Source organism: Convolutriloba macropyga, chromosome 9, assembly GCF_964194025.1.
Source record: "Convolutriloba macropyga chromosome 9, txConMacr16.3, whole genome shotgun sequence".
NCBI lineage: Eukaryota > Metazoa > Xenacoelomorpha > Acoela > Convolutidae > Convolutriloba > Convolutriloba macropyga.
Window position 1 is genome coordinate 66,793,031 of NC_134476.1, and position 24,137 is coordinate 66,817,167.

The 24,137-nt window shown below is 38.2% G+C and overlaps 1 protein-coding gene and 1 long non-coding RNA gene across 2 annotated transcripts in view; one reads left to right on the forward strand and one right to left on the reverse strand.

Annotated features, from left to right (window-relative positions):
- Positions 1-3,895, forward strand: part of LOC142345548 (coagulation factor IX-like) — a 40,446-nt gene extending 36,551 nt beyond the window's left edge. The window contains exons 7-8 of the mRNA XM_075397637.1: positions 671-794; positions 3,531-3,895. Coding sequence (XP_075253752.1) covers positions 671-732 — 62 coding nt within the window. The 3' untranslated portion in view covers positions 733-794; positions 3,531-3,895. The remainder of the gene's footprint in view (positions 1-670; positions 795-3,530) is intronic.
- Positions 1-24,137, reverse strand: part of LOC142345549 (uncharacterized) — a 75,362-nt gene that overhangs the window by 44,010 nt on the left and 7,215 nt on the right. The window lies entirely within an intron of this gene.

Here is a 24,137-nt window from a genome sequence, read left to right on the forward strand (position 1 = left end):
TCATGGCAAAAAGAAAAAACGGTTTTTGTATGTCTTTGATGTACCACTGAAGTCTGACAATTTTTAGCTTATTTGTGGAACCGTAGGCAGTTAGGAATTGAAGACTTGCTGATTTTGCCTTTTTCTAACGCTTGGCTCAAGTAAGAATTGTTAACAAATGTTAGCGTTTAGTGTATTTGAGCAATTGTTCAAAGTTCGAATTCCGGCCTGAATTGATTTTTATTCGAAAAAATAATCCTATGTCAAAGAAAGACGGATTTTTTTTTTAAAAAAAACCCGATTTTTTTTCAATGCAGTAAATTTTTTTTGAACTTCTAACCAATTTTGTTTCTTGTTGTATTGTTTGTTTGCATCTAAACAAAGACCCACAAAAGAATAATATATTATTCACGTGATTTAGATATGATAGACGTATCAGAGGTAAAAAAATTCAATGACTTTAAACTGCACTACAAAACGTATATTTTCATCAGTCCTTTTTGTTTTTGTTGTCGTGGCAAGAAGAACTATTTTTGAAGGACAAAATTTCTCTCATTGCGTACTTTTCGGCCTTTTTAAGATAAAAAATTGACCGAGAGTTCAAATATCGTCCAATTTAAATAATCACAGGATACTCCCACATCACAATTTATGAAGTGTGATTAGATTCAATTCATTTTGTTTTCTGTAGCACATAGAGGTTCGTACCCGACAGTGTTACGTGAGTCTACAAACGTGGACCAGCTGGTCTGACTTTCAGGGACCAACTGGCATGCTCGTATGTTGGGGTGCGACAGACAAATGCTCATATGATGGTTAGTTTAAAACATTTTATGGATCTTCATAATTGCAAGTTATTGAATTACGTTTCTGAGAAACGTTTTTTGAGTGTAACCCGCGTTGAGAAATACCGACGAAAACCACGTACGAAGCGTCGATTTCTGTCGGTTTTCGTAGGTTTCATCGGTTTTGCTTGTAAGAAGCGTCGGTTTTTGACGGTTTTTGTCGGTTTTGTCGAAATAGTCGGTTTTGCTTGTAAGAAGCGTCGGTTTTCGACTGTTTTTGTCGGTTTTTGTTGCTTTTGTCGAAATAGTCGGTATTGCTGTAAGGAGCGTCGGATTAAGTTCTCCTTGTCTACAGTATTGAATTCGTTACTTAAATCTTGAGATGATAGCAGGATTTGGGTAACATACGAGTGATCGGAGATCAAACCTTGTTTTTCTTTATTAGGAATGGGGATTGCAAATTTGGGTGGCGGGTTTCAGATAAAATTGGGTCGTGCAAGTACTCGATAGGTTGTCAAATTTCGCGCTAAAAAACTCGCTATATAGTTTTTCAACATAAATTGCGTTTCAAACTACGTTTTAAACCGGTGAAAACCGAAGCTTCGTACATTTTGAAACCGACGAAATCCGACGCTTCTTACGTTTTGAAACTGACGAAAACCGACGCTTCTTACGTTTTGAAACCGACGAAAACCGATGCTTCTTACGTTTGGAAAACGACGAAAAACAACGATTCTTACGTTTAAATACCGACGAAAACCGATCAAACCGACGAAAAAAAACGACGATTTCTTATGACGACGATTTCTTATGTTTCAATCCGACGATTTCTTATGTTTCAATCCGACCAAATTCTCAACAGTAAATTAAAACAAAATGGTGGCAGCATAATTTATTCACATTTTCTCGCATCTTCGCACTTTCTTCTTCAACTTGATTGAATATTATTTTTTCGTGAGATATCTGAAACACCAGTGTTCCACTATATTTTTTCTCTCTCTCTTCAAAGGCGAATGTAAAAAGTAACATCAAAGAGGAAAAATGGAGCTAATCACTTTCGCGTACAATAAAAGCAAACTATTTTTCAAAAGGAGAAATCTTATCTAGATATTGTGAAAAATTGGTGCTCAAAAACGTAAAAAATTGTTTCCTTTTGATATTTTTTGGGAATTATTGTTGCAATTCTTTTCAGCGACTGCAGGAAAAGACGTAGCATTCCCGTAGTGCCTGAGTTAATATAACATATGATCAGCTGATATTTTTCAGAAATTTTGCTGTTTATTTTTTCTGATGTACAAAGTTTCAAAATTGAAACTTTCTTTATTGTTGATGAACATTTTTAAAATTCACATTAGACCTTGTATTCTGTTTACTCACGTTGGCATCAGAGATAAAAAGAGCCTGGCAATTAGCAAAATTAATTACTTTGGATTTCGTCAGTGCAAAGGTGGCCAAAAACGAAATAAACTTTTTGCGTAACGTAACAATTGCCTATTGATTTGAAATTTAATTAATCACAAACTAATGCTCAAGTCTCAGAGTTAGTTGCTTCAGACCTGATTTAGACTCAAAACTCAGATGCTTTTGCGAGCCATGATATTGGTAATAGAAAAACTGCTAATTGTCTAATTAATCAACAATATTAATCGCGAGAGTATTTTCTGTAATTAAAAGCCAATCTGGTGTTATCTAAATTTCCTGGCCAAAAAGGTGAGTGCAAAGGTGGCCAAAAACGAAATAAACTTTTTGCGTAACGTAACAATTGCCTATTGATTTGAAATTTAATTAATCACAAACTAATGCTCAAGTCTCAGAGTTAGTTGCTTCAGACCTGATTTAGACTCAAAACTCAGATGCTTTTGCGAGCCATGATATTGGTAATAGAAAAACTGCTAATTGTCTAATTAATCAACAATATTAATCGCGAGAGTATTTTCTGTAATTAAAAGCCAATCTGGTGTTATCTAAATTTCCTCCACGTGACATGCTACCAGCTATTGCGGTTGGTAACAGTGGACAACATTGAAAAGTGTTTGGACTATGGCCTAACAATCTTGCACTGTTGTCAGTGCTTGCTCAGAAATATGCTTGGTGGACAAAGGTTCTGCAGCAAAACAAATTGGAATAATATTTTGTTTTGAGAGTTGTGAAATATGCAAATGTTCTCACCCAGCAAAATGATATCTCTACTTTTGACTGTACATGTCTAACAGTGTTATTTCGGAAACAGTTGAATTCTCTTTTGAAATTAAAGGCTATGAACTGTAAATACTATCATTATCCTGTAAAATGGTTCTGTTTTTGTAATTAAGTAACAAAGTGATTCCCGTATCGCGGGTACCAAGTGAATTTAATGATAAATGCGATTGATATAATCAAGCTAGAAGCGAATTTGAACTAAATTTTATTACTGTCGCATATTTCTGCACAAACTTGCAGCTGTACCTTTAAAATTTGGTTCTGAAAAGCAGTGACATTTTTGAGTAAATATTAATAAAATACCATTTGCAACGTAATAATGCTTTTCGACATACTCCGCTCTTTTCTAACGGTAAATTGTTACCGTTCACTTCGAATCACTTTTTTGGGGGGGGGGGGGGGTGATGGGGGTGGGTAATGAATGGACTCAAAAATTTTGCTATTGATCTAACTTTTCAAAAATTTCAAAGATCTGATAAACTTTCTTCTTTTCTATCCCAAAAATTTTTTAAAAAAGTTTGCACAGAATGCCGTCATCACTGCCCTAAAAAGAGCAATCATTAACAGGTGATGCCGGAAATCCAGTAGTTTTGGTGGATTCGATGAAGAATATCTGTCTGGCTGGTATCCACCTTTATACAAATGACAAGTGTTTGGAGCCCAGTGGTAGGTTGATCGGAACAGATACAAAATTTCTACAGAGAATGGTGATCAACCGCAAGCGAACAGCCGACAAGAACGAGAAAGAGACTTATATGTTGGTTGGGAACAACTTAGTCGATTGCAACAAATATGTGGATGAGAGATTGAAAATAAAACTGGTTAATTGTTGAGATCCTAAGAGACAGGGCGGTGACAATTATCAAACTGAAAAGGAAATTCAATTTAATTGAACGGGGAAATTATGAAAATAGTCTAATTGAAAAAAATGATTGCAGTAAAGTTGTCAACGGATTTATTATCAAGGATTAAGTCCGCGACCAAAGACAGGTATTGACCAGACTGACTTTGGTCGCAGGCACGGGGTCCAGTGCGACCGATTCAATAGCCTGGAGAAAATTTTGGCCGCATCTTAGGCCTGGCCGATAGCAATTTTTAGTCGTTTCGGTCTGGCCATCATCCACATTTTGGTCTGTTGGGTCTGGACCCACATTCATTACCCTCATTCAAGGCCAACAGTTCCAGCCAAACGAAGAACTGGTCTCCCGAAAATTGTATGTGTGCTGTTTTTCAAAAATAATAGCCAATCATTGGTAACCAACATCTATTTCTGGATGACTGGACAACTTCATCAGGCTAATTTCTGAAATTCTTATTGGTCTTTTAATCGATAGGCTGTTTTTCACATAATTTTTTGAATCTGATTTTAATTTATTGTTCAGAAAAATTAAATGAATAAATTATAAATTTTATTGGATTTTTCTGCACGTTTATGGTCTAAAACCGGCCTGGCCTAGGATCTGTTCCGCCTGGACGATGGTCTAAAAAACGGTCTGGTCTAGGGTCTGTTCCGCCCGGATGATGGTCTATAAAACGCTTTCGCCTAGGGAGTAGTAGATAATAGTGACGAGGGGAACATACAGGGGGGGGGCACTTGCAAAAGGATTTTCGCCCCAGTGGGATTCGAACCCGGATCTAGTGCGTGGGAAGCCCATTTTGTACCACTGGGTGTATAAAATCTTTGAGGTTATATTTGTATATCCGTTATGTACCCTTACTTTACATATTAAATTAATTGTAGGTACATATGTAGTAAACATGTATATATTCTGGCTTTGAACTACATGGGGAGGGTACTTTAGAATTTCAAACTAAAAAATTGCCCCCTCATATTTTATTAGCTTCAAAGTGCTTTGCGCCCGATGAGTACATGTACAGTATACTAAACCAGCCAATCACATTCGAGCTACAACAGAAAGCCAGTTTTGAAAAAATTAGTCATTTTACCGTTTTACACGTCTCAAAACACTAGCCTGGTATTGATTTGAAAGATGACAAACCGAGTTGTAAAAGATGAAATTGATGGGGTTATTACAAACTTAGTGTTTGATGATGGAAACCGTGAGAGACCCCCATGGCGCTGCTGTTCCAATACCGCAGTCCCTCGATCTGAGATTATATTTTTTGTTCAAGTGAGTATTATAGTGCTCATGATCAGTCTTTGTTTCGCCATGCTATTCTTGATATCAGAAAGTTGTGAGGAGAAGTCAATTTGGAGTGCACTGCTTTCGAGTCTAGTTGGTTATATTTTGCCAAATCCCAAACTATGAATAAAGTTATTCTTACAAACGATAGAATCTTCATGGCAGTTGTAGGCCCGAGTGGTTCAGGGAAAACCGACCTAATTTTCAACATGTTGCAAAGTTCATCGTTTTACCCAAGATTTCCCAAAATTTATTACTTCTACAAAGAGTTCCAGGACACATTTACATCTATGCAACGAAAAATAGCACAAATTGAGTTCATCAAGTATTCAGGATTGGATATAACAAAGAAGCTTTTGGATTGTCTGCTCATTTACGACGACTCATGCGAGGAAATTTTTAACGATAAAGAATTCGTGAAAATAGCTACATCTGGACGTCATCGTAGACTTCACGTAATTTATGTCAAGCATAATTTGTTCCAACAGAACAAGTGGTCACGAACAATTGACCTAAACACCACTCATATAATTTTATTCAAATCATTGCGTGACATTCAGCAAATAGAATACCTCGGAAAACAGTTAAACTGTCTCCAATTACTCAAGGACGCATACAAATTAGCAACAGCTCAGCCCTATGGACATTTGATTATTGATCTCGATCCCAAAACCAGTCAGGGTTTACGATTTGCGTCACATATTATTGGACCTAATCCTTCAATTTTTTGCATTCCTTCGGAGGAAGCCGTTGTTACACCAATTACGAATGAAAAAGAAACATTTGCTTATGCTCAAGCAATGGGCAAATAGCACAAACAAGAACTTCAACATTGAATCCGAGTTACTTAAAGACGGCGACTTCATTTGGTTCCTGAGTGACTGTGTGATGAACGTACTCTCTGGAGTTGTTCCAGTCAATAAAAGAGAACTAAAAAAATTTGAAAAAACTCTGCGTCAACTTTCAAACAACAATCTCCCTCGGGCAACAATCTCATTCAACTCATAGCATTACCCTGCATTGAATATCTGGAACAAATGCATACTGAAGAGTTTGTGTTAATACCTAAACAGATGTATACAAGAGAACAACCTCATGTCTCTCAATTACTCAGCAACAAAAATATTCACAATGCAGCCAAGCAGATATCGCTTCTCCAGAGAAACAAGTCACCATCAGCTCCTTCTGCCTCGCAACAGGATATAGAACAACAAACTGACGCTCAAGTGGATGATAGAAGTACAATAAACGAGTCTATGGCGAAATCATTTACGACTGACAACACATCGACTATCAAAAAAGGAGTGCTGAATGATATTAGAATCTTGAAGGGGATAAAATTTGAAAGAGCGAATACAATACTGGACATAATAGAGGAATCAGATTCCTTGTCCTTGGACTCATTAAAGAGATTGCTTATTAATGGTACAAATACAGAAGTTCTTGCTGCTACATTTCTTTACAATCTACAGCAAACCACTTGTAAACTTTCTTTCGAACAATTCAGTGTATTAGCGCTTCTCGATATTGGTCCGCATTTGACTTGCAACACATACGCCAAAAATTTTCTAAATTTTTCATCTGAAGAGAGACTGCAATTTTTGGAATATGAATCGGACAATGAAGATGCTTCAAAATCCCGCAGAAAAAAAGCAAAAGCATCTGACAACGATGAGGGAAGCTTTGAAGAGGCAGAAAAAGAAATCAAATCCGCCAGCCCCTGGGAAAATTACTTCCTATCAAGTTAAACAGTTAGAAAAATTGTACACTAAAGGCAGCGCTGCATTTGGTAGCATTGCTAACTTGAAGAAGGCTAGCGGTTTCACCAGAGGCAAAATTGTTCGCTATCTTCAGTCGAAAGCCCCGTACACAAAATACAGACAATTCAGGAGAAATTTTCCCCGACTGAAAGCTGTTGCATATAGAATAAATGAAATCTGGTCTGTCGATGTTGCGTATATGGATAAAGTTGCCCAACACAACAATGGCGTAAAATATTTGTTAGTGGCTGTGGATGTTTTATCGCGTTACTTACGAGTTCAACCAATGAAGGCCTTAAATGCAAAAGATGCTGTTGAAGCCTTCAAAAAAATGATCAAGAAGAAACAGCCGGAGAGAGTATGGACAGACAAGGGATCAGAATTTAAAGAATTCAAAAAGTTTTGTGAGAAGAAAGGAATTCATTTATATACAACAGAAAACGAAACCAAGTCGGCATTTGCAGAGAAGAACATTCGATCGCTTAAAAACATCATTTACAAATATTTGGAGGAAAAGTGGACTTGGACGTATATTAAAGATTTGCCGCAGTTTGTAAATACTATAAACGGTCGTGTTAACCGGGTAACCCAATTAGCACCTAATAAAGTTTTCAAAAGACACGAACCATTTTTAATATCTCTTGCTTAAACAACAACAAATACAAACCAAAATACGAAGAAGGAGACCTTGTTCGGATTGCAAAGCCCGACGAAAATTTCAGAAAAGGTTATAAACAAAACTACACAGACGAAGTTTTCAAAGTACTACGATTGGCTACAACAAGTCCACCCACATACAATCTCATTGACGCGAACAACGTTAAAATCCTAGGGAAGTTTTATGAACCGGAATTGGTACAAGTTGACGTATTGAAAACTGAAGAGGAGCAATGAGTTCTAACAGCGATGAGTTTACCATTGACTTGATTTCGAACGCCTCGATGGAAATTTTTAGTGAGAACACGATGGCATCATTTCCGAATCAATTATCTCAACCGATCCAACTACAAGGAGAATGGCAAGTGGCGTTGACTTCACTATCTTTTTCATCAAATATCAATAACGTCAACGCTGGAGAAATTGTTGTTTACACAAATTCAAGGACCGAGACCGATGAGTCGAGAAATCAATCAGGGCAAAACAGAAAAATTCGGACTGGTATTTACAACAGTTGGGAAAATCTAGTCACAGAAATTGTTCGCATTGCAAGTTTGAAACAATTCGATCGCAGATTCGACAAAGTCACGCAAAAACTCACGTTGAAATTTGGGAAGAACGAAGGATTGTCATTCCAAGACAATGAAATTCCCAGCATTCTCGGTTTTAAAGGCACGCCTGACCCTTCAAATAGCGGATTTGTGCAAATCGGTTACAAGAAAAATGTGGAAAATGGAAATCCGAACGCTCCTAACAGACATTTAGCCAACTTCACCGTCGATATAACATGTGGCTCACAGCTTATTTTTGTCTACATCGACATTATTGAATATCAACACGTGGGTGACTCGCGAGCACCCGTTCTCAAAATCATTGAGTCGGAAAGACGTCTAAGAAACGGTAGCCTCAACACCGTCACACCTGTTCACCATAAAACCTTCACAAACTTGGATTACAAGCGTTTACTTTCAAACAATATCCAGAACATCAAAGTCGAGCTGAGAAACGAGACCGGGAAACACCTACCATTTACTGGAATCGGTAAAGTTGTCGTCAGTCTTAAATTTCAGAGAACACGCTAACTGATGGAAGCCTACTATAGTAATCAAGCATCCAATTCAATGCCCCATTTGTCAGGAAATTACAGACAAAGAGGAAGTGGATTCGGCGCATTAGCTGCTGGTATTGGACGTGTGGCTTTACCCTTAGCTAAGCAAGTTATTTGGCCAGCAGCGAAAAAAATCGGAAGAGAATTGCTAGTGCAAGGTGCACCAGAGTTATTAGAATTTGCAACAAAGAAGAAATCAGCGAAGCAAGCTCTGAAAAGTACAGTTAAAAAACAGCAAAAAACAAATCGGAGGGTCACTTCAACGTGGTTAGAAAGCAGCCTATCGCAAAAGGTCAACCTCGAAGAAAACATATAAAAGGTCTCTACCAAAGAAAAGGATCATTTCTCAAAAAGCAAACCTAAAAAGGAGTCGATCGGATTTCTTCTCTAAAGTGAAAAATGCGTACTAACATTGTTATTCCCACAGAGGCTACACACAGCTCACTCGACTTGTTCGAAAAACCTCCTCTGCTGGTTACGTTTGGTCAATCATTCGAGCAGAAAACTGGACCACTTTACTCACCAAATGGATCTTCGTTAGACTTTGAAATAGTTGGTGACAGCAATAATTTCATCGACCTGCAGAAAATTTATCTGGAAATAAAATTTCGCGTTGCTCAAAGTAATGGAAACGATTTACGCTTCACCACGGGAGATGCCAACAATAGTGACACACCACATTTGGTCAACAACGCCTTACATTCGCTTTTTACTGATTGCTCAGTGTCAGCAAACGGCATTAAAATTTCTTCCGCCAATGGTCACTACGCACACAAGAGTTTCATTGAACCAGAATTTTCTCATGGATCGGATGCGAAAAAAACCTGGCTGAAATGTCAGGGATATGAATATGAAGCAGACCCAACAGGCCTCCCAGCCGCTACGATCACAGCTCGACAAGTAACTTTGAGAAGATCAGCGCAAATCACAATGTATGGAAAAATTGCTACCGATTTCTTTTCATGCGAGAAGCATCTAGCGAGCGGAGTAGCTTTGCGAATTAATTTCCGACGATCACAGGATGATTTTACGATTGTAAGTGAAGACGGGGCTAAACAATTTAAAATCAAAATTGATGAAGCAAATTTGTTCGTGCGAAAAATGACGGTCTCGGATAATGTGGTGGGCGCAATCGAGAAAACACTTCTCAAGACTCCTGCAATGTATCGCTATAATGAAGTTATTTCAAAAGCTTTTCTAGCAACAGCTGGGCAGCAGAGCTGGAAGCAAGAGGACATTTTCACTAAAGAACCCATTCGGAGATTGATAGTTGCCATGTGCCGCAGTGATGCGTTCATCGGTACCAATACGCTAAACCCATTTTATATAGGAAGTTTGACTTGAATGAGATAATAATTTACCGTAATGGTTTCGCCACCGCTGGCACGCCGATGTCAACAACTGATAATAAATGACTATACTACAACTCAATGGCTGCACTAGCTTATGTAGAAAATGGTCACGGAATATCGCTCACTGACTTTCCCGAACACTATATAATGGTATTTGACCTTAGCAGCACACAAGAGGCTACACATGATTTCATCCATCCTGAGTTAACAAACTCATCATTATCACTGGAACTTAAATTCGGAGCAGCTTTACCAAACAACATTGAAATATTATTCTTGGGAGAAAAATGTTCAACAGTATACATCGATTCTGCGAGAAACGTTTCCAAAAACGCACTTACTATGAGCTAATGGATGAAGATCAGATATTCAAGTTGATTCTACAATGCAAGCACCTAATGTTTAAATTTAACGGTGTTTATGCAGCTGACAATTTCCCCTTGAACATGCCAACCAATTCATTTACCATCGTTAATGCTGCATTGTCAGCATCTTCACCTGGACCTCATTGGGTTGTGCTTGCAAAGAGATATGAGTACCCAAACATTTACTTCGCCGACCCGCTAGCATTACCCATTTATTCATATAAACACATAACTGACCGATTTCGACAAAGCACTACTGATAGCATAATAGTGGACCTTATGAAAGACCGACGTGAATCAAACAAACCCCTGCAAAGTGCAAACTCTCAAATGTGTGGACTTTACTGTATTTATATTGCTCATTATGTTCTCAATGATAACTTTCCATTCATTCCCGATATAAATGAAGTTCAGCTTTTGTCATTTGTTAAAAATGTGAAGTGAATATTCTAGAATCTTCTTTATTTTGTCTAATGACTCATCAGATCAAGCAATACATTTGAGAACTTTTGAACTAAATTCAGGCCCTGGATTAATAGACGGAAAGCTGGGTAAACATTTTACAGCTTGTAAACAAATTCAAATTTTGTCTAGACAATGGAATGTTAGGTATGTAAATAGCTAAGATTACAGCATCATGACGTTAACTCAGCTAGACATGAAAAACAAACAGATTTTTGGCATCTGATTGGTTGATTAAATCTCTGAGGAGTTGGTCCCGGGGACTTGAAAACTAATCATTGCTTTCTGCATTACATCTTGAAATCAGTTCACAAAATATTCAGTTTTTGTTTACAGAATTCGGATTGTCTCAAAATTGACGTAATCTGAGCAACATTCCCGTGTTTTCGAAATGCCACAAGTCAAGTGTGATATTTGCCAGCAATCGCTTGCTGATAAAAGGGGCCTCAGGCGTCACCGAAAAAGCATCCACAAGATCTATCCGCAGGCTAATTCATTCGAATGTAATGAGTGTGGTTTCTCGACGAAAAGTCTCTACGAACTAACAGGACATATGACAGTACAACACGATGCGCCCAATCCCCGCTACTGTCTATATTGCAACAAATGCTTCCCTCGCGATGTTGATCATTTAGAGCACATGAACGGTGTTCATAGTCTGCCAGCATGGAATATTGACTCGGAAAACCTTCAACAATTGGGTATTTTGCCAACAAAACGAGCTTTTGGGGGCGCTCTAAAAACGTACGAAATTGCAGTCGGGGCGAGTGATCTAGATCTACTTCATGTCATGCATATAAAACGACAAGAAATCGAAAACATTGTTCGATTGAGCGTTCAACAGCATTCGCAAAAAGTTCAGTTTAGCTCAAAAATAGAGTTAAAAAAACCTCCAAAACTTGACAATGAATTTTCATCAAGTCAGCCAGATCGCATCTCTTTGTACGTAATTTCAAAAATGGAACGCGTTGATTTTGGAGGTCTCACAGATAAAAGCTTCCATGCCATGGTTGAACAGATGCTTCTGGCGTTGAACAACTTCGCCTCACACGGTAGCGGTTGGACCCTCGATCAGATTGACAACATAGAAGTACGATTGGTAAAAAAACAAACCAATAAGCGCATCTTCATATCTAGCGCTTCCCGGAAAACTCTCTCATACGTCAGCTTTGCTCAATATACGAAACAGAGAGGATGAAAATTGTTTCCTGTACTGCGTACTGCTATACCGCAGCATATCATTTGAAATTTGGGCCAGGACTGGTTCCTGTTGGCGCTTCATCACGCAGGATAACCAGCCCCGCTACATACGGAACAGGGAATCCATTTGCGAAACAAGCAAATGGTGAGTTCAATATGCCAATGGGTTTTCATCAAATGGCAAGATTCGAGGAACTCAATGATGTCTGTGTCAACGTTTTTCGGTGAGAAAAATTCTAACTTTCAGACCTTAAGCCCCCCCGCAAAATTTAAAAGAATCCATAACAAAGAATCTTCAAAAATATGATAACGCAAAAACCTAATTTTTAGGTACGCTGAGAGCGGGTTAACGCCATTCAGAGTATCGAAAAAGACAAACTGCGACTTTAATTTGGATCTATTGCTGCTAAGTGATGGTCAAATGCATCACTACGTTTTGATTCGAAATTTGTACAGTCTTATACATAGGGTCCGCGAGCGAGTACCAAGGAGTGAAAACTATCTTTGTCGAAACTGCTTTCACGTTTCTACCTCAAAACTACGTTACAATAAACATATTGGCTTCTGTCAACAAAACAAGCAAGCAGTTGTTAGAATGCCACAGAAAACTTCATTCGTTTACAAAAAAATCCAGTCTCGATGGTTTGCTCCAATAGTTGGGTTTTTCAACCTGGAATCAAACATTGAATCAGTCTCTGGCTGTAGAAACAATCCGCAAAAAGCAGAAACAAGAATTTTAGAGCTTCACAAGCCATGCAGCTACGCAATGCTTTTTGTTGGGCAGGATGAGGTCGAGCACTTTCATTTTGAATGTGAGAGCGGTGCTGGTATTATGTCCAAGTTTGTGGAGTCTCTCGAGCGAATTGCAAAGAAAGTACATAATGCCAAACAACGAAACCTATATTTTAACGGTGAGCCGCCATATTCAAAAGAAGATGCAGAAGAATGTTGGATATGTGAAGAAGCGCTGGAAAACACAACAGAAAATCGAACTGTTTTAGATCACTGTCACTTTACGGGTCAATTTCTAGGATGGGCACACAACAGTTGTAATATCAATCGAAAGTTCTTAAAATTTGCTCACAACCTTTTGAATTACGATCTACATCACGTTATTCTTGCCCTACAAGGAAGCAACATGAGCAATACAATCTCAATCATACCCAGTACAGACGAAAAATTCATAGCCGTTGAAATTGGCGTTCTGGTCAAAATGCGCCCGGACAAAAATGGAGTTGACAAACCAGTGTATGAGCATATACGACTATTGGACTCGTTTCGATTCATGTCGTCATCAATAGATACCTTAGCCAACAATTTACCAGCAGATGAGTTCTCCCTGCTCGAAAACTACTTCAAAGTCTGACCAGAATCATCTGTTCAAATGCTATAACAAAAGGGTTTCTTCCCTTACAACTATATTGACAGCTTTCCAAAACTCAGAGAAACTGAACTACCATCGAGAGAAAAGTGGACTAACAGCCTTCAACATATCAAGTTAGTGTAACTGAGGATGAGTACGAGCACGCTCTTAGAGTTTTCCAGGCTTTCAAGTGCAAAACAATTGGGGAGTATTACAACCTCTATTTGAAAACTGATGTTTTCCTTCTTGCTGCTATCGTACTTTGCTTCCGCAAGGTATGCTACCAAACTTATGGACTTGACTGCTGTCAATACTACACAGCTTCAAATCTTTCGGGGGACGCTATGCTAAAAATTTGTTAAGCACCCCTTGAACTTCTCACAGACAGGGAACAGTTAGATATGGTCGAGGGGTTGATCCGGGGTGGAGTGAGTTCTATATACAACAAGAGACTCTCGGTTGCCAACAACAAATATCTCCCGAATTTCAATCCGAAAGAGCCTTCAACGTTCATAATTATGATTGACGCCAACAACCTCTATGGCGGCATAATGGAAAAATTCTCATTACCTCTCAACGATTTTGAGTTCACGGACCAACAATGGGACTCTGATCTTGAGCCACAATTCATTCAGAAAGTATTGGAGACTCCTGACGACAGTGATGTTGGATACATTTTGGAAGTGGACTTGTCATACCCAGACGCACTTCATGACCTTCATTCTGATTTCCCCCTAGCTCCAGTGAAGCAGCACGTTGAACCGTGCTGGTTAGGCGATTATCAAGAAGAACTCTTAACTAATATGCAGATGAATGCCCCACCCTCGAGTAATAAGCTCATTCAAACTCTATTCCCCAAGAAGAACTATATTCTACATTACCAGACACTAAAACTATATGTTCAGTTAGGTATGAAAGTTGAAAGACTGCATCATGCGCTAGCGTTTAACCAATCAAAGTGGTTGGCACCATATGTTCAACTCAACACGCAAAAACGAAAGGAGGCAAAAAACAAATTTTAGGAAAATTTTTATAAACTGATGGTCAACAGCGCCTTCGGAAAAACATGTGAGGGGAAGAGGAATTGAATCAAGGTGAAATTAGCCCGTATTGAAGATGAGGCTCTCAAGTGGACTTGCACTCCACAGCTGGAATCTTTCAAAATAATTGGTGAAGATCTGGCAACAATTAGCCTTAACCAAACTGAAATTCTGTGGGATAAACCAACAATCGTTGGTGCATGTATTCTGGATCTCTCCAAGAAGTTCATGTTTGACTTTCACTATAATACTATGAAAAACATTTAAACTGTAAATTGTTATACTCAGACACAGACTCATTCGTTTACGAGATCAGATCTAATGACTTTTACGCCGAAATGAGACGAAAAACTGCTCCTAAAGATCTCATCGACTTCTCCAACTTCCCCAGCGACCATGAGCTGCATGACCGTAGTAATGCCCGGGTTACACTAAAGTTCAAGGATGAGATGGGTGGTAAACTGATCTCGGAGTTTGTGGGCCTCAAACCAAAGCTATATTCAATCAAACTTGGGGATGGTGAGTATGCCTTTAAATTTTTCTTTGGGAACAGGAAAACATTAATTCCTATAACGTGTAAAAGACAGAGCAAGACTGATGAAAGCGTAAAAGTTTTAGAAAGGTGTAAGAGGCTCAAAAACAAAAGTAGAATTTTTAGGATCTGCTAAGCAGTCAGCCAAAGGTGTCACGAAGGATGCTCGCAGTAAGATGACTCATGAAATGTACAAGCAAGTGCTCAACGGTGGAGAGACAGTGAGACTAGTCGACACAAGAATTGCTTCTATCAAACATCAGTTGATGACAGTTGTTTGTAACAAAAAATCGCTCTCTGGATATGACGATAAACGCTATATTTTGGACGATATGATCACTACACTACCGTACGGCCATCACGCTCTGCGAGAGGAAATGTTCATGCGGAAAATTCTTCGTAATCCTGACTGGAGTTCAAGCGATGATGAGGAGACTAACGTTCACTTTGCCGAATCAACTATGGAGCAGCGTCCGCCGATTACTCAACACACACAGCTTCGAGAAACTTGGTCACCACCTGATCCAGGTTTTAACCAGCGTGAGTACAGTGAGGATGAGGATGATATTGTCAATTTTGCAAACCTTACTCAACAAGAGAGTGAAGGAGAGCTTGAAAGATGTTCTTTCATAGAAGACCAAGCCATTGAATCAGGTTCGTTGCCTAGTCTTCTCGACCTAAGACCAACATCTCCAATTCGTCTTTCTACTAACACTTCAACACAAAAGCAATCCATCCAACGAACCGGACCATCAACAAGTATGGATAGTGTAAAACGAACGCTAGAGCTGATATCAGACGATGAATCTATCAATGTAGAAAGAATAAAGAAAAAAAGAGTACTGACAATAGACTGAGATAGTGAAGAAAACTAAATTTGTAAAACTTACAGCTTACGTTTTGTGATTTTTTTTCGTCTCTGCTTTAATTCTATAAAGTATTTACTGTTTGGTGGAATGAAGAAAGCTTTTCAACTAGTCATAAAACAGTTCATATTATATGTCTTTAAAGCTCCCACATAAGCAGTTGATCAATTTATATCTAAGTCATTTTTTTCCTCAGTACCTTCAATCCATAGTATAAGTCTTTTAAAGCCCCCATATAAGCAGTTGATCAATTAATATCTAAGTCATTTTTGTCCTCAGTACCTTCAATCCATAGTATAAGTCTTTCAAAGCCCCCCATATAAGCAGTTGATCAATTAATATCTAAGTCATTTTTGTCCTCAGTACCTTCAATCCATAGTATAAGTCTTTTAAAGCCCCCCATATAAGCAGTTGATCAATTAATGTCTAAGTCATTTTTGTCCTCAGTACCTTCAATCCATAGTATAAGTCTTTTAAAGCCCCCCATATAAGCAGTTGATCAATTAATATCTAAGTCATTTTTGTCCTCAGTACCTTCAATCCATAGTATAAGTCTTTTAAAGCCCCCCATATAAGCAGTTGATCAATTAATATCTAAGTCATTTTTGTCCTCAGTACCTTCAATCCATAGTATAAGTCTTTTAAAGCCCCCCATATAAGCAGTTGATCAATTAATATCTAAGTCATTTTTGTCCTCAGTACCTTCAATCCATAGTATAATTCTTTTAAAGCCCCCCATATAATCAGGTGATCAATTTATATCTCAGTCATTTTTGTCCTCAGTACCTTCAATCCATAGTATAAGTCTTTTAAAGCCCCCCATATAAGCAGTTGATCAATTTATATCTAAGTCATTTTTGTCCTCAGTACCTTCAACCCATAGTATAAGTCTTTTAAAGCCCCCCATATAAGCAGTTGATCAATTAATATCTGAGTGATTTTTGTCCTCAGTACCTTCAATCCATAGTATAAGTCTTTTAAAGCCCCCCATATAAGCAGTTGATCAATTAATATCTAAGTCATTTTTGTCCTCAGTACCTTCAATCCATAGTATAAGTCTTTTTAAGCCCCCCATATACGCAGTTGATCAATTGATATCTAAGTCATTTTTGTCCTCAGTACCTTCAATCAATAGTATAAGTCTTTTAAAGCCCCCCATATAAGCAGTTGATCAATTAATATCTAAGTCATTTTTGTCCTCAGTACCTTCAATCCATAGTATAAGTCTTTTAAAGCCTCCCATATAATCAGTTGATCAATTAATATCTAAGTCATTTTCATCCTCATTACCTTCAATCCATAGTATAAGTCTTTTAAAAGCTTCCATACTAGTAGCTGATCAATTAATAACTAAGTCTTTTTTAACCTCAGTACCTTCAATCCAGAGTGTAAGTGTTTAAAATGCTTCCTCGCTATCATATGAAAATGCTAAAAGAGTGTCTTTTTATTCGCGAACAAAACTCCTCTTTGTCAAGAAAACATTAGGAACATGTTCATAGTTACCTCTGTAGATCATCTGTGTCGATTGTAGCAATCTGTCATAATCTACCCTACAACTGATCTAAGTGTCTAAGTGAACTCAGTGAGTGTTTGTGAATGGTGGTGCGTGTTAAAAGTTTGTGAACTGGTGCCGTCTAATTTTCGCAATGGGGTTTCTCTAAACCAGCAAGGTCCGCTTCTCAATCATTGGGGTTGCCAAAGTTAAGAAGGCAAGGAGTTTACTGGCGTCAAGCGAGTACAGTTCCTGCTACTCTTCAGACTGTTTATCTCAAGACTTTGTACTCCAGACAAGATACTAAAATTAATTCCCAATATATAGAATTTATCAACAAACAAAATATAAAGGTGAGCAACATCAGAAATTGGTGATTAACTAAAATGTCATGAGACAAAGAGGAGAGTTTTGAAATAAAAAACCCAAAAACTGGTCAAGAAGATGTAAAACTTAAAAGGAGTAACTGAATTATTCCTCTTCTGCAGTCGGTTTCCAACTTGCTCTCCTCGTTGCTCTCCACACTACTTTGTTCAGCCACAAAAATGTCACCAATACCCTTAATATGTACAAGTTAAAACTCGCTTAGGTATCCACTAGGTAGCTTAGGATCCAATACACAAGTTATCTTTCACCAATACTCTTGATATATACAAGTTAAAACTGGCTTAGGTAACCCCAAGGTAACTTAGGATCCAATACACAAGTTATTTTTCACCAATACTCTAGATATGTACAAGTTAAAACTCGCTTAGGTAACCAGCAGGTAACTTAGGATCAAATACACAAGTTATTTTTCACCAATACTCTTGATATGTACAAGTTAAAACTCGCTTAGGTAACCCCAAGGTAGCTTAGGATCCAATACACAAGTTATTTTTCACCAATACTCTTGATATGTACAAGTTAAAACCCCTTAGGTAACCCCAAGGTAACGTAGGATCCAATACACAAGTTATTTTTCACCAAGTTTTTCTTGATATGTACAAGTTAAAACTCGCTTAGAAAATTGGATTCCTATGAAATTATCAATACTAGCCTAGAAGTCAATAATTTTTGAGAACTCGTTGCACCAAAACTGTTTTTTGACGTATCCTATGAATCTTGGAGAAAAATTTATTCAGAACAATAGACACAGTTCGGAATAGTAGGGAGTCTGTAACAAGACCTTAGAGATGTTATTATTAAACTGGTTTTTGTTTCTTCAACAATGAGTTTTTCTCAAGCGCAATTTTCGCTGCTTTCCTTTGAGCCACTATCGGAAGCGAGAGTGGTGCATGTCTGACCACTTCTCTACTTTGCTGAAGACTATTCTCCGGAACACGTTGAAGGAGGTCGAGTTGTGCTTTCAGTCGCGTCGCTGCGTTCCACCCTCTATTACGGTCATGTTTTAGCTCGTCTATAATTTTGAGATATTTCTCTCTTTCTGACATGGTATTTCGGCGAAGGTCAACCGCCCATTGGTAATCACACATTACTTGTTGTAGCCGCTGCTCTGCGCCTCTTTGGTGGTATATCGCGCAATCTCTTTCGCCAACATACCTGTCTCGCGCTTTACCAATTTCTGTTAATTGTTTTCTTAAAGACCGAACCATAGACATCGACTCCTCAAATTGTCGCATGGCCTCGTCACGGTGTTTTCGTGCGACATCGCGTTCGTTCTCAGCCTGTCTCACTTGACCAAGCAGCGACTGAATCATTTTCCTAAGCAAGGTAATAAAACCAGAGTTTAACGGAAAAAAAATACCCAGAGCAACTTAACTCAGAAACTAATCGATAGACATTTAACTTGACCTTGATCAACATAGTGAATGAATGATTAGATGAGCTTAAACTAATGGACTCAAACCCGGTAATACTCGAACAACCTGTAAAGAGTATGGTTTTTGTATACTGACAGTATATGTTGTGATATACTCCGCAATGAAGTTAAACAGATGAAGTAACAAGCTAATGGTCTGAAAGCTGGAAGATCAGGAGGTAAAAGTTAACAAGTGATTTCAACGAATCAGAAAAGATAAGTACAAACAAACAAAAATTTTGTCTAGACTGGATGAATAATCAGAAGCCTGACAACTACCTCAAAACAATTTCTGATTTACCCAGAGGTTTAACGGCAGCTACTCAGTCCTGGTTTGTCTGATTTACCCGAAGGTTTAACGGTAGTTACTCGGTCCTGGTTTGTCTAAATTTCAAGTCTGGAAATTGCGAACGCCTATGATACACATTTTATGTAGTTTTCTTTACATCACTCAAACTTTAATTAACCTTGGTCGCAATAGCACTGTAAGAACAACAAAAGTTACTATCGTATACTTAGACTGAACAATACAAAAGAAGGAAATTTGGGGTTAAGTAGGGACGCTCCTTAAAAGTGTAAACAAGAAAGGCATTTCTGAAGAATTTGAATTAATCACATGTATCTGTCTATTGTATGGACGCAAAAACTACTTTAACGTTGAACTTATTTTCTCAGTAATTCGATGACAAATTAAAGTGACCCCCCTGTACTTGGAAGCCAGAATACATATCTGCTGTGAAGTTCATATTTACTACATATGTAGTTTCGTAGAATACTTTAAATGCACTCAAGACTAATTAAAATGATCCCCCCCTGTAGTTGGAGGCCAGAATACATATCTGCTGTGAAGTTCATATTTACTACATATGTACTTTCGTAGAATACTTTAAATGCACTCATCGCGCGCAAAGTACTAATATAGGCTTAATTAATGCATAAGTAACTAAGCTTACATAACTTAGCTGGAATATATACAAATAAAACTTTAAAGATTGTATACACCTTTGGTCCAGTGGTACAAGATGGGCTTCCCACGCACTAGATCCGGGTTCGAATCCCGGTGGGGCGAAAATCCTTTTGCAAGTGCCCCCCCCCCCTGTATGTCCCCCTAGTCACTATTATCTACTACTCTAGGGTCTGTCTAGCCTACAGTCTGTTGCGTCTAGCCAATGTTCTGAAAAACAGTCTCGCCTAGAGTTTGTACAGTCAGGTCATTGGTCTAGACAAAATCTGCCCAGTCTGGCCAATGTTGACCAAAGTCTGTTTGGTTGGACGAAGAGTGATCAAAGTCTGTTCGGTCTGGTTTGTTCGGTCTGAGCCCCAATGCCCGCAACCAAGGCCCGTCTGGCCAATATCTGTCTTGTGTCGCGGACCTCATCCTGGGGAGATAACAGAGGGACGTCTCCTGTTTAGACAATTTTTGTGCATAAGCCTGCGCATCGTTCGCTTGAATTATATAGTTCCGGAAAAATCTCTGATTGGATAAAAATCTTCCAACGCACTTTGAGAGTAGAAAAGACCCATCAACGATCTTTTTTGTTTGGCACCATCCCGGGCAGATTTGTTAACGCTGAAACAACTTTTGCATTTCCAAGCATAGATATTAACTAATTTTGCGTTTAAAGCATATGTTGTAGATGTTTTTGCTTTTCTAAGCGTAGATTTTCAATGGTTTTTTGTCTCTTAGAGCAGATCTTAACTAATTTAGTTGATTCTAAGCGTAGATCTTACATAAAATCAACGCTTTAACGTTAGATTCGATATTACATCTTTTAGCATTTACTTTAGCGTTAATCGTACAAATATCGACCTCCTAATAGTTGCAGTTAGCGAATTATTGGGTTTTCATATAATCTTGTCGAATTTCATTAAATTATTACCAAAGTTCATTATAACACCTTTGATACCCGTGAAAAAGTTAATTGCTCTGCAGTGTGTGAATTATGATATAACATGATTTTTAATTCAGCCTCTAAACGTCACAATTTTCAAAACTGATAAAAATTGAAATTGCGGACTCAGTTTTTGCCGGTGTAACGAAAACAACAGCTGGAGTTTTCGATAATGGATACATTTTGTTTTTCGTCTTTCGGATTTATCCAGACTTTCCAGCACAATTGGAAATAGCAATTTAATAGTGCATTTTGTTTGTTTTTGGTACTCATAGACTGTATTCTATCGTTCAAAAATATTGAGTACTTTCATTAAGGTTTCGTTATTTCTGTATATTTTATTCCCCAAGATCCTAGAGATTGTGCAAAAAGTTTTATTGGATTCTTCTGCACGTTTATGGTCTAAAACCGGCCTGGCCTAGGATCTGTTCCGCCTGGACGATGGTCTAAAAAACGGTCTGGTCTAGGGTCTGTTCCGTCCGGACGATGGTCTATAGAACGCTTTCGCCTAGGGTCTGTGCCGTCTGGCCAATTGTCTGGTCAACTGTCTAGCCTAGAGTCTGTTGCGTCTAGCCAGTTTTCTGAAAAACAGTCTGGCCTAGAGTTTGTACAGTCAGGCCATTGGTCTAGATAAAATCTGCCCAGTCTGGCCAATGTTGACCAATGTCTGTTTGGTTGGACGAATAGTGATCAAAGTCTGTTCGGTCTGGTTTGTTCGGTCTGAGCCCCAATGCGCGCAACCAAGGCCCGTTTGGCCAATCTCTGTCTTGTGTCGCAGACCACATCCTGGGGAGATAACAGAGGGACGTCTCCTGATTAGACAATCTTTGTGCATAAGCCTGCGCATCGTTCGCTTGAATTATATAGTTCCGGAAAAATCTTTGATTCGATAAAAAATCTTCCAACGCACTATGAGAGTAGAAAAGACCCATCAACGATCTTTTTTGTTTGGGACCATCCCGGGCAGATTTGTCAACGCTGAAATAATTTTTGCGTTTCCAAGCATAGATATTAAATAATTTTGCGTTTAAAGCATATGTTGTAGATGTTTTCGCTTTTCTAAGCGTAGATTTTCAATGGTTTTTTGTCTCTTAGAGCAGATCTTAACTAATTTAGTTGATTCTAAGCGTAGATCTTACAGAAAATCAACGCTTAAACGTTAGATTCGATATTACATCTTTTAGCATTTACTTTAGCGTTAATCTGGAAATTGCGAACGCCTATGATACACATTTTATGTAGTTTTCTTTACATCACTCAAACTTTAATTGACCTTGGTCGCAATAGCACTGTAAGAACAACAAAAGTTACTATCGTATACTTAGACTGAACAATACAAAAGAAGGAAATTTGGGGTTAAGTAGGGACGCTCCTTAAAAGTGTAAACAAGAAAGGCATTTCTGAAGAATTTGAATTAATCACATGTATCTGTCTATTGTATGGACGCAAAAACTACTTTAACGTTGAACTTATTTTCTCAGTAATTCGATGACAAATTAAAGTGACCCCCCTGTACTTGGAAGCCAGAATACATATCTGCTGTGAAGTTCATATTTACTACATATGTAGTTTCGTAGAATACTTTAAATGCACTCAAGACTAATTAAAATGATCCCCCCCTGTAGTTGGAGGCCAGAATACATATCTGCTGTGAAGTTCATATTTACTACATATGTACTTTCGTAGAATACTTTAAATGCACTCATCGCGCGCAAAGTACTAATATAGGCTTAATTAATGCATAAGTAACTAAGCTTACATAACTTAGCTGGAATATATACAAATAAAACTTTAAAGATTGTATACACCTTTGGTCCAGAGGTACAAGATGGGCTTCCCACGCACTAGATCCGGGTTCGAATCCCGGTGGGGCGAAAATCCTTTTGCAAGTGCCCCCCCCCCTGTATGTCCCCCTAGTCACTATTATCTACTACTCTAGGGTCTGTCTAGCCTACAGTCTGTTGCGTCTAGCCAATGTTCTGAAAAACAGTCTCGCCTAGAGTTTGTACAGTCAGGTCATTGGTCTAGACAAAATCTGCCCAGTCTGGCCAATGTTGACCAAAGTCTGTTTGGTTGGACGAAGAGTGATCAAAGTCTGTTCGGTCTGGTTTGTTCGGTCTGAGCCCCAATGCCCGCAACCAAGGCCCGTCTGGCCAATATCTGTCTTGTGTCGCGGACCTCATCCTGGGGAGATAACAGAGGGACGTCTCCTGTTTAGACAATCTTTGTGCATAAGCCTGCGCATCGTTCGCTTGAATTATATAGTTCCGGAAAAATCTTTGATTGGATAAAAATCTTCCAACGCACTTTGAGAGTAGAAAAGACCCATCAACGATCTTTTTTGTTTGGGACCATCCCGGGCAGATTTGTTAACGCTGAAACAACTTTTGCATTTCCAAGCATAGATATTAACTAATTTTGCGTTTAAAGCATATGTTGTAGATGTTTTTGCTTTTCTAAGCGTAGATTTTCAATGGTTTTTTGTCTCTTAGAGCAGATCTTAACTAATTTAGCTGATTCTAAGCGTAGATCTTACATAAAATCAACGCTTAAACGTTAGATTCGATATTACATATTTTAGTTTTTACTTTAGCGTTAATCGTACAAATATCGACCTCCTAATAGTTGCAGTTAGCGAATTATTGGGTTTTCATATAAACTTGTCGAATTTCATTAAATTATTACCAAAGTTCATTATAACACCTTTGATACCCGTGAAAAAGTTAATTGCTCTGCAGTGTGTGAATTATGATATAACATGATTTTTAATTCAGCCTCTAAACGTCACAATTGTCAAAACTGATAAAAATTGAAATTGCGGACTCAGTTTTTGCCGGTGTAACGAAAACAACAGCTGGAGTTTTCGATAATGGATACATTTTGTTTTTCGTCTTTCGGATTTATCCAGACTTTCGAGCACAATTAGAAATAGCAATTTAATAGTGCATTTTGTTTGTTTTTGGTACTCATAGACTGTATTCTATCGTTCAAAAATATTGAGTACTTTCTTTAAGGTTTCGTTATTTCTGTATATTTTATTCCCCAAGATCCTAGAGATTGTGCAAAAAGTTTTATTGGATTCTTCTGCACGTTTATGGTCTAAAACCGGCCTGGCCTAGGATCTGTTCCGCCTGGACGAT